Consider the following 12,421-nt stretch of genomic DNA (forward strand, 5'->3'; position numbering starts at 1 on the left):
CGCATAGTTCCCGTTCCCGTGGGATTTCCGGGATAAAACCTAGCCTATGTCACTCAGAAATGATGTAGCTTTCCAACAGTGAAAGAATTTTTCAAATCTGCCAAGTAGTTTCGGAGCCTATTCAATTCATACAAACAAACAAACAAACAAAAAATCAAACCTTTCCTCTTTATAATATTTGTATTTTATAATAATTCTTTCGTCACGTTCACAATTATATGGGGTGTCCGGAATTTACCAGTGCAAGTGTGATCAAAACCTTTATTTTACATTTATGCATTTAAAAATATTTTACTGAGAAAGAATTCAGAGCACCGTTTTATATAATTTGCCAACACGTTATCGAATCGATAAATATTAAAAAATAGTGGTTCCAGTTTAGACGGAAGAAGTCGCCATCGATCGTTATTAAACTGTTGCTTTTTCTTAAAATTGCTGAATTCGTTTGCAAATATAGACAAAAAGTGTAATTTACGTCCGTTCACGCGTTGCCAGTAATTGTATAAATAATTCACGTGTGGAGTGTAAGAAAACGTAAGTGTCACCTCGCCGTCATCAATAAACACTTACGCAGTCGCAGAATTTTATGGACTATTTTTGTTGGGAGTAAAAAAATAGGACACAAATTTCAAATTGTCCCACCATATATTTGTTGTTCTGTATGTTGTGTGTGAGTAATGTACTTAATAAAATAAAACGTGAAAATATTAAAGGCTTGAACTGCTTGAGCTTTTTAGCTGTGGCGTAGACGTAATAGAAGATTGAATAAACGAATTTTAAGATGATTATTTATTATTTATTTATTTTATTTTTTACATACATAGATTCCTTACAGCTATTTGTATTACAATATTTATAATTAACTTTAACTAAACAATACGCCAATAAAAAGGAATACCAATAATAAGACAATTAATGTGACAGTAGTTTTACATTAATTATAACAATGACAAAGTGGAAAAAATTAATATATTTTTTTTTTTGGACATGGTATACAAAAAAGAGGAAAACGTACCCATTATAGAATGTTTGGTATGGATGTGTGATTGTGTGTACTGTGTGTGTAGTGTATAATGGTGTAGTGTGGTGAGAATGTGTATGGTAAACTAAGAAATTATTGAATTGGTGATGTCTGTTACTGCTTTTTTAAAACTGTTACGGGAGAGATGAAATATGTCAACACTTGAAAATTTCTTGTTGTAAATATCAGGTAGACGGAAGAGTGTAGAATTTTGCAGGTGTTTGGTTGAAGCGAGGGGAACCTTTAATAGTTGGCAATGCCTTGTTCGCAATGACGGTGCTTGTAGTGATATATTACCGAGAATATTTGGACAGTCCAGTCTATTACGCATTATGTCGTAAAGCAGCATCATGTCGATAATATCTCTCCGTTGTTCGAGTGTATTGATCCTTTGGAGAGAGCATCCTTCAAGGTAATTAGCACAAGAGGTCTTCGATATAAAATTAAGTTTCCTAATAAATATTTTTTGAATATTTTCCAAGCGGTCAATATAACAGCGATAAGAGGGACGCCAGATCGGACTCGCAAATTCTAGTACGCTTCGCACATACGAAAAATACAGCACTTTTAAACATAAGATATCTGTGAATGCATCACAAGTCCGAAGTATGAAACCTAAATTTTTGTACGCTTTTTGTATAATAAATTCAACATGATCGTTATGCGTAAGTTTAATGTCATGAATAACACCCAAGTCTCTAACCTGTGTTGTTCTTTCGAGTGATACATTGTTTAGCTTGTAATTGAAATTAATGACATCCTTTTTTTTCCGGGTAAAAGTAATTAATTGGCATTTGCTAATATTAATAAATTAATTACGTAATAAATTAAATTAATTAAGTAATATTAATTTATGCTGAAACTTCTTTAATACAGAAGAGAATTGTATTAATTAATTGATATAAGTGTTTCGTTTGTGATTCAGAAGTATTCAGAAGTAGCAGAAGAATAATTTTATTAAGAAGCTTTAATTTCTAAAGGACTTGACCGGTACTAATGATACCCCACACCGGAATGACTATGCAGTAGGTATTATAAATCAAGTGTTATCATCGATGAAAACAAAACTGATAATTTAAATCGAAATAAAAGCCAATCAATGTTCGCATTATCCTTTATTCAAAGCTCGTAAAGAGGCTTGTAATGGTATTGAAAGCTATTCCACGCGATAGTGTCGTGTGTACACAAATTGTGCAGGCTTCGGATAACGGCTGTGTGCGTAACTGCCTTTTAATTCTAACTGCAGCCCTAGGGCGTCATATAATTTCATATACGCTGCAGTTAATTTTAATGCTCTGTTTTACGGTGTGCTTACAATGTAATAAATATTATTGGCTATAATAAAGTTATTTCTGTTCGTGTATTGATTGTCTGGGCTTTACCAAATGTAGTTTCAGCGGTTATTAAGGATACCTATTGCTTGTCAAATTTTACATTGTAATTTAAAAAATATGCGTTCTAGACAAAACTATTGAATTATATTTGTTCATTTCAACTTTTTAACATTATTCTTAATGCGATTTCTTTCCCTGTTCTTCGTATCACGAGTAATTACTATCACGGGTCGTAAGAGTTAAGCTTTATCGCATATTGACTTAGCAGTTAGCACGTAATTTTTTTCTAGTATCTAGATCTAATAAATTGCTTTAAAATTGTATTCTATCAGGAGCTAAGTGGAACCGGATCAATATATCACTAGCACTTTTTAGTCGACCTTTGATGACATTTAATTGAAGGAAGCAAGCTGCACGTCACCCTGGGCCCATTTGTTTTATGAAATAACTCCCATTAACGGGATCTTACGCAATATTATTATACAATTTTGTGTAAAATATAAACTCGATTGAAACTTTGCGACGTCTAAAGAATATTAAGTATGAATTTTATTGTGGAGCTCGGCAAAATGTATAGATTTCAATAACAGTATTTTAAAAATGGCTGAATAAATTTATGGCGAGTTGCATCAATTAATATATAAACATTAGAATGTTTAATACTTACAATTTTATTTTAATTTCTACATTTTCGTTCACACTATGGAATTTTAACCATAACCATGTGCTATTGTTATTTATTTTAACACACATTTACATATATATGAAATTAAAAGCGTTAAATCGCGGAGTGCAATAATCCAAAGCTGGAAAAGCAATTTCGTAAGTCACCGTGTAAGTACCGTTGCAACCAGTCCGTCAGAGATCCATCTCAGGTATTAATCAGAGTTATCAGACACATGATGCGCTTATAAAGCTCAATATCATGAAAAATTTAAATTCGAATGATGCCCTCGAAGATTTCGAGACTGGATAGTCCCGTTCCGTGCCTTATGAGATGGTAGATGGGTTTCCGGAAACTTTGCCCACCTTCGTGTAATTTTTGCGTGAAAACCTTTTTCTGACTGTAAAAGATAGATAAGAGTGGTATCGTTTAGTAAGTAACGGTTTTAACAAAATATTTTTTGACAAATATGGCTTATATGCGGAATGTTAATGTTCCCTCAAATTATTTAAGAACAACTTGGGTTACGTATTAAAGAATGAAACTTTTTTTGAAGTATGCTAGGCCTAATTAAAAGTTGACTTAAATTTAACCTCAATGTGATTAAGTATCGTGTTAACATTACTCTGGTTTCATAAATTGAAATTAATTGGCAAAATACTAGTTCAGTTTTATTTAAAAGAATTCGACATTGACAAGCGGTTATCCTTAAATAATTATAATTGTCTCTCAGTTATTTGAAGGCGTTTTTTTAACAAATTCGGTAGCGCCAAAATGACCGAATTATGTAATTAACAATTAATTCATAAATTCGATCGCTTGTCAGTTGTCCATTTACTTTATATCGATCGAGTATAAGGACATCGCAATTATGTATTATCTTTATTTCGTAATAAGATCTGTTGATTTAATTAATGAATAAGGTAACAGTACCTACTACAAACAAATTTTATTAATTACGTATACATATTTTAAAACTGTATGTAAAAAATTTACGTGAATGTAATGACCGTTTAATGATCTACCCTTTGTCATGAAGTAGAATAATAATGGCCACTAACAAATGAATACAATAACGCACATTAGACCTACATAGTGAAACAATAAATTATACAAGATGTTTTGAAGTTACATTGCAGCGTCGACTTTTTCCAAATCGAATGTGGGATAGAAAATATTGTACAACGTATTAAGAAAACATTGCTATAAATTTTCCAGAAATGCATTTAACCGTTGAAGTCTAGACCGCGCGGTTGCACCGTTGTGTGACGTCATTAGACAGAGATGCCCCTATACACTAGACCGAGATAGCAATAAAGAAAAAAAAAACACGATCCCAAATAGGGATCACATGGCTCTAAATATCGTGATAAATGACGTCTACTTGATGGTACTGCGTAAATCTTTCGCGAATATTTTGCAATTATTATAACAAGTATAATATAATGTATCCGGTATCTTAGTTTTGATAGAATTGCGCGAGAGTGCTAAAATCAGTGACATGTGGTGTTACATCCGTTATAATATGACGACAAGTTTTTATTATGAGAGCCAGTGATTGATAGAACAAATGGTAGGAAGTGTCGAGTGAAGATGGGGCTTGTACTGTCGATGTGGTATTTAGCGTAACCATTTTTTTGTATCTATTTACACGGGGATACGCATTAAAAATATATTACGCATGCGAGTATTAATACAAAACATCTATTTGATTTCTCAAATTTAAGACGAGGTCTCATTAATATCTTCTATTTGTTTAACATGAAACAATGATCAATAAAGTTTATGCAAAATTATATAAGTTGTTAATAGTTTATCTTGTTTTAAAATATCCTGCATAATAGTTATAAAATTAACACCGACACTACACTATCTTTCAAATCTATGCGCACGCGCATTTACGTCTATTACTCAGTCTTTCAATCTGTTCCTAGATTTCTCTCTACACCTTTTCAATTAACGAATATAACTCTAAATGAAAAGCAACAAAGCATAATTTCGCTTGTATCGATAAAAGATTTATGACGATTTAAAACTGCTAATTGTTTTGTCGATTTAAACAGATAACCGGTAAATGAATTTATCTCTTTCCAATTAATAATGAGTCGATATATCTATCTCCTTTCCCCAGTGTGTTTATCTAAGATCATAGCACGGACGGAGTGTTGAAAATATAGTAATTTATGTCTCAATTATTGTTACGACTCAATAAAGTAATTATATGTTAGAATAACGGCGCGTTCTATTCAATAGCACTTTGTTGTGCTTAGCATGTTCAACATTACTAGCTTCTAAATACACTTACACGGGATCTTCGACAAAGATACGATAACAATACTATATTGCACGCCTCATAAGCGAAGCGTTGAGGTGGGTACTACTGTCACTTCGCGCAAAACATCTGATTTTTCAAACTTAAAATGTCTTTATGTATCATACATTGCACTTGTAAGATAATACATACACACACATATTAAGAAAAAACACTATTTTTAACGTTCATGATATTTTTGATGTCATTTTTGTTATTTAAACTAGTTAAAAAACAGTTTAAAAAAGTTCTGTCTTGGACGTCCGTGTGTCTGTATGTGCGGATCCTTTTTCTTGTTAACACGATAGCGACCGAAATACTTTACTAATCGAGTCTTTTTTTTTCTCTTACGCTTGAGTATGCTCAGGAATAGAACCCTTTCATTTTTCAGGGTCTGATTCGATGTGGTTTAATTGTTATTAAATAAACAAAAATAATAATTAATAAATATTTATTAAAAAAAAATTATGAGGCGTGCACTTTTGGATTTTCCAAATTATTTTAATTTGATTATTGCGTATTGTGAAATTTATTTGAAATATTCGCTTACTGTGTATTTTTGAAATAAACTTTCTATATTAAAACGGTCCCAAAAAAGTCGAAAGAGATAATAACAAAAATATGAAACAAATAATTTTCATTGTCGAGTAGGGCGCACAAAAAGTTGCTTCCACTAGAAAGTCGTATATTGTGGCTCATGTGTCAAACATTTTAAAAACAAGCGAGCTTTGTGGACGAACTATAACTTAACAAACAACAACTACCTACGTCGAAAAAACGTGTAAGTTTTTACCTCGTTTCAAACAACACTGACTTCTGAAACAGCTCGTAAATTGGCACCATTTTTTTTAAATCAGTAGGACGATACTATGGGGTCGTATTTCCACGTTCTTTATGATGCTTTTATGTTGTCAGCGATGCATTAAAATTCATGCAAAACCGAGTGCCGTGCGTTGTCAAGCAGTACCGAGTGACTGACGGATGAACTTGTTTGCGGATTGTAATTTTGCGCTCTTTTGTTCGGCGCAAACATCGATAAGGAAGCGAAATATTGCTAAATGTCTGCAATTTATTATAGGTACATGTTACATTACATACCTACATAATATAATATTTAGTAGAATGTGACTAAATGTTCGATAGTGTTATCGTTGAACGGAATCGGTCTTGCTATTGATAATTGATTGTCTTTTTTTGCTGAGCATGTGTTAGTAGTGCTACAAATCAAATCGATCCCAAGTATGATTATTTAGACTACAATTATATTAAGCCTACCCAATTCCCTTCCCCTTCTAATATACAAATATTTGTGCTCATTCAAATACTTCACAATATTTTTAGAAAAATTCAAATCAGAATCATAATATCAAGAACAAAATAAACTTTTACTAAATTACAAAGCTATTTTAAGCAATTTCTTTGAATTTCTGTCCAAATAATAATAAAACACCTTATCAGACTTGTATTCGGTTTAATATACCACATATGTACATACATAATAATTTGATCTATATTATTATCCTAATATTCATTGCTATATTCAATTGAGACTGCAGGAAGACTGCCCGTATCAGCTTGAAATATAATATCCATGATGGCCTTCTTGACGTATGCGAGAGTGTGATTATCATATTTTCTTAATTCACTAGCTACTAATCTACCGAATGCATCATAAGTATTATCTGGTTTGTAAAAATACTCTTCACTTTTTAGTTTCTTCGCTCGTCTAATGACTTTCCTTACTGTCTTGCGTTTTCGTGTGGTGGTTTGCTGTGGTTCTTCTGGAGTTTCATGTCCTTGCATCCATACTGTGGCTGAGGCGAGAGGCATGTCACTTTCACAGTTGTTAGCAGCTTCTTCTTCTTCTTTTTCATTTTCTGTATTGGAGTCTGATTCAGGTTCTGTTTTCCCCACCTGTTGAATTGTTTTCATGGTATAAACGTATTTAATGTTGTCATGATCATCTATTCCGAGTATTATTATTGAGAGGATAGGTTACCAATTAACCTATCCCTTGAGAGAATTATAATTTAATTTTAAACTTTTAAATAGTAGACAATTTTAAATTATACTCTGTTTCTTTATAATTCTATAGAAAGAAAATGTTGTCATTTATTATTTTACATTTTATTGCAGTTACAGCAAACAAAACACGAGGAAATAAAAATAACATGCACAATGACGGTGGCGGGGCTTATTTATATGATGTATTAAATATTAATATACCTAGATTAGTTTTTTAATAATTTTTAATTACCTACTTTTAAGGTTGCTGTCGAAGAAGGTTCGTTTTTTTTGTCCATTGGTAGATGATATCTTATGTCTTCTAGAAAAGATAGATGTTTGAATGCAAACCATTTGGATTCATATGGTACACCATCTGAAAAAGTAAAATTTTTTTAAATTAATGATCTATTAGTTTTCTTGTAATAGGGACTATAACTTTGCCTATGCAAAACGTCTTTTTAATTTTCTATCTACCATGTATACTTAATGACTTTATTTTTTTATCGTTCAAATGAATTAGTTAATTATAAACTTAAAAAGTCATGAACCAATAAAAATAACGACACAATGAACCCCCGGATTCCACAAAAATACAATTTTTTGTATTCGATGGTTAAAAGAAATAGGGTCTAAAACCTTCTAGAAATAAAACAGATTGTTAATTAAGATTCCAATTTATAATAATACATTATTTATCCAAGAGCTCTTAGATAAATAATGCACAGTAAAAGTACAATAATTTTTCATGTCGGTTGTCATGGGTGAAAACAAATCACATCCCTTAATAAGCCTAAAATAATATCAGGAGTTTTAGTGTTTTGAAAATTTCATTGCCAAATGAATTAGGAAACGTCCGTAGAATTTAATTATAAACTGGTATTTTAAACCCTTTTTAAACCTTAGAGCAGAATTTTATATTACATCCATGGACGTATAAAAAAAGACGGACGCCGTATTACGAACAAACAACGTGAAGCCACCATAGTAAGCTAGCGATCGTGTAAAGACAATAAACACGCACACACTCTCACCATAGTAAGCTAGTCGGCCGCCATTACGTCGTGAACTACCGACTGATTAACTGCGTCACTGTTTCACAAAAAATATTTAAAATGCCGTCTTGCGTGGTTAAATGGTGTCGCAACAGTACAATTTTAAATAACAAAACACGAGGGATTACATTCCACAGGGAAGCAAGTTATTTCTTTTATGTTTTAATGCCAAAATTATTACGGCAAAATTTATAGAAAAAAATACAGCCGCCATTGTCAACAGGACAGCTGTTGCCATGGCAACATGGCACACACACATGGATGTTTCGCCGCCATTACTAGGCTTCACTCAATGTTTAGGCGATATACCGTCCGTCTTTTTTTATACGTCCATGATTACATCCTTCTTTCACAGAAAACCTAATTTGAACTGAATGTCAAGGAAATCCGGAAACTATAGCACTAAAGAAAATTTATTATTACCCCTAAAACTAACGAGCTAATAAGAAAAATATTTCAATTTTAATAATCAGATACGGATTTCAATTTCTTAGAGAAGTACCTAGCTAGAATTACATGGGCTAAAAGTTAAAACGTTTCCGTATGATAAGACTTTAAAAGGATCCAGCAAAACAATAATATAAACAATTAGATTCCTCAAAATTCAAACACATTGGAAGAAAACGAATGCTATAATATATTCATCCGCATAGTTTATGAGGACGATTAACAAAAAGTTACCTGATTTGTTAAATTCACGGCATCTATATCTTTCCTTCCTTAGTACACCGCGTAAATTCGTGATCTTTTTTTTAACTTCGTTGACCGGTAGTTTCATTTTACAACTTATATCCTTCCACGCCTGTTCCTTCAACTCCTTGTGATAGAAATGTGTATTCGTAGGGTCCCATAGCAATCTGTGACTCTTGAATAGTTTAATAAGTTCTAAACACATTTGTTTATTCACCATTGTGATATTGTGACCCGTTCGGCTCGACTATACGCCTCTTACTGAGGCGAGGGACGGGGAGCGAGGCGCTTGGGAGCGCGGGCAGGAGATTATTATTATCGACAATGCGCGGCGCGGCGTTGCCACACTTGCCTCAGAGCCGTGGCGCGGCAACGTCGCGTCTGCAGAACTGTGCCGCGCAACGCCGCGCCGCGCATTTACATCTTGCCTCATATTCTAGCTAGACTATTGCGCTGCAGGTTTTACTCTAATGGTTCTTATATTATTTCAGTTTTTGTATAGGTACGTTAATACTATGTATTGATGATATAATATGCATTTACTTACATGTTAGGTACCGTGACATGTATATTGTGCAAATATAAGAGCGAAGTCGCGGGATAAAGTATATTATAAAAGTTTTAAAATAGTTACCGAGGTTTCTCGTATGACCTGCACCGGATGGATTTTGAAGTGGAGCATAGTCGAGATAGGAAAAAGGCGCGTCTGATGTTGCTCATGTTGCAAGCTTTAGCGGTTAATAAGTTAAAATTTACTAAGAGCAGGGAGACAGGCTTTTTACACAAAATACATTGCTTCCTATGAGGTTTAAGGCCATAATAAACAACGTTGACCAAGTGCAGATATCAAATATTGTTTTTTGAGTTTTCGACATGTAGGTTTCTTCACGAAATTTTTTTCCTTCGCAGGCGGCCTGTATTCCTGCAGTAAGGCATGTGCAGTGTGCACATAGATTATGGATGATTAATGAAGGGATGTACATGCGTGTTGATATAGTATTTTATTATATGTTGCATATTTATTAAGAATTTTTCTAATTCTTTTTCTATATCAATAAGAGCAATTACTCATCGTTTAACTGTGTTTTAAGTCATAAAGAAGTTTGTCCTAGGGATGAAAATTTATTTGACCAGAATTTCATGACTCGGACCAAAAGACAAACTGAGGCCATAGCGTTTCCGTTTCTATCTTTACTTAAATATAAACCGTACTGTGAATGAAATATGGTTGAGTATTAAATGAGATAGTAGATTAACCCTTTTAAAATACCGACGTGTTTGATCGGGTGCGTAAGGATGTCCGCAAGTTAGCTTAACTAGAAACTAGAAATATTGTCTGTATTTGCTTAAAAAAGTAGGTTTTATTTTAAATAGATACTAACTATAATTTGGAATATTTAAAGTTTTTTTTATTTTTATTTTGGGATTATTTCACATAAAACAGATATTATTCATAGCATAAATCAAATCATGAATGTATACGTCGAATATTTTTTGCGATTTCCAAACATTTTGTTACAAGTTCATTCAGGGAGCCCGTAAAAAATTGAATACTTCAAGTGGTGACATTAAATCTCTTTTATGCGTTCTTGCGAATAACTTTTCACTGTAAAATGACTGCTTTATAACAGCGAAAGCCACGTGCATTTATATATTATTGTATATATTTTTCAATTTGTATGAGAAATTAATCATGCCCAAGCCGGAGGCTGGATGGAAATTGATTTTTAATGGTTTTAAATGAAGTTTTTTTGGATAAATCACTGACCGTGGTCAAATCGAAAGGCAAGTTTATTAAGGGTATTAAGTGATTATTCTGTTATCGAGGTTCAGAGGTATATTACGAAATATTTATTGCATACACTTATAGTTAATGGCCCATTGAAAAAGTAAAATCATAAGAAACCAATGATGGCTGTTACTATAAACAATATCTACTTTACGGTTGTGACAACTGAATTAAAGATTTACTTATATGGGTCCAAAGGTGATTTTATATATCTTATATCCAAATTATAATTGTGTTCTTTAATTGTATACCTACGTGTTTAATAGTTAATTGTAATTTGCACAGTATTTTTACACGTTCTAAAGAATATGCATATTGTATGTAGTATTTATCCCGCTCAGAACCTCATGCACGTTCGCCAATAACTCTAGAAAAAGTTGAAAATAATGCAAAATTCTTTTGAAAATTTCTCAATCTTTTTAAATTATTATCTAAGTATATTTAAATGTCACAAATATTTAAGAAGAAGACCATGCAATCTTGCAGTCCAACACGTCAGCTAGTTGTAGATATTTGCAATGATAAATTATTATTATTAATAAAGATGACATCAATCATAATCTCATATTGCTATCAAATTTTATTCTCAGAACGAAAATAGATCAGATTATGACGATTATCAAATGCAGAGGTTCTAAACCTTTTCGTTTACATTATTTTTTCTATCCGACTATCAATCAATAAAATAGTTACAGTCGAAGTGTAAAACACTTTTTCTATAATGTTAATCGATCTCTGAGGCATTGGTGTGATAATATAGCGTTAGCAATAAATGTTGTTACATGATACATCCGGTATTTTCTAAGCGAACATTCTTGGTTCTTTCAAGCTCTTTAATTCATTTAAAATTCAAACATTCACGCTCGTATATTATGAATTATTGAGGAATTCGAGCAACACTTAGCACAAATTATTCTAGCTTGAAAGTTTGCATAACTATACAGAAATGGTTACTAAAACAGGACCATTTCATTTGGAAATAAGGTCGGTGGACACTTATATCCTTAATCTTTTCTTCCTTTATTGAAATTCTGTTCGGATCCCTACTTTTCTTCGATATTGCTAGATCAATTTTAGGTTGTGGATGGCTTGCTATATATTTGCTTCATATATTATGTAGGTGTGTTTATATATTTGTGGAAAATGTAAAGTGTGACAAGATAATTATGTGGGGTAACAAAATTTTTATAACTTATTTTGAAGTATAATTATGAATTTTTCTGAATAAATGCCAATTATGTAGAGCATTGTAATATTGTAATTAGAATTATTTCCCTATATGAGTAGGTATGTAAAAAAATCAATCATTTTCAATAAAATAATTTGGAAGGTTTCTAATCACCGTTCGTTCGATTTATGACGTATCAAATTGCATTTAATTATTAATCGAAATGAAATTTGCCTATTCTATGAAATATGAGAGTCCTCTCAATATAACAGGTCTTAGAAATGTATTCGTCATTGGGAGCACATAGCTCACATAACATTCATTTAGTATTATTGATTCATTTGGTAGGTATCTATTAACTATTAATTATCATTAATTAATACAT

At 32.2% G+C, this 12,421-nt stretch overlaps 2 protein-coding genes across 5 annotated transcripts in view; one reads left to right on the forward strand and one right to left on the reverse strand.

The window, feature by feature from the left end:
- bs (serum response factor blistered) overlaps positions 1-12,421 on the forward strand; it is a 173,819-nt gene that overhangs the window by 72,866 nt on the left and 88,532 nt on the right. The gene's annotated exons all lie outside the window — the stretch shown is intronic.
- On the reverse strand, positions 6,794-9,407 carry LOC149482800 (uncharacterized). The gene is made up of 3 exons (XM_089703316.1): positions 9,071-9,407; positions 7,592-7,710; positions 6,794-7,244 (listed from the first exon to the last, which is right to left on the reverse strand). The coding sequence occupies exons 1-3, from the start codon at positions 9,297-9,299 to the stop codon at positions 6,852-6,854; spliced, it is 741 nt and encodes a 246-aa protein (XP_089559442.1). The 5' UTR covers positions 9,300-9,407; the 3' UTR covers positions 6,794-6,851.

The sequence above is a fragment of the Colias philodice genome, chromosome 14, assembly GCF_061535455.1.
Source record: "Colias philodice isolate Cphi_HAF_F1 chromosome 14, ilColPhil1 Martin Lab GWU primary, whole genome shotgun sequence".
NCBI lineage: Eukaryota > Metazoa > Arthropoda > Insecta > Lepidoptera > Pieridae > Colias > Colias philodice.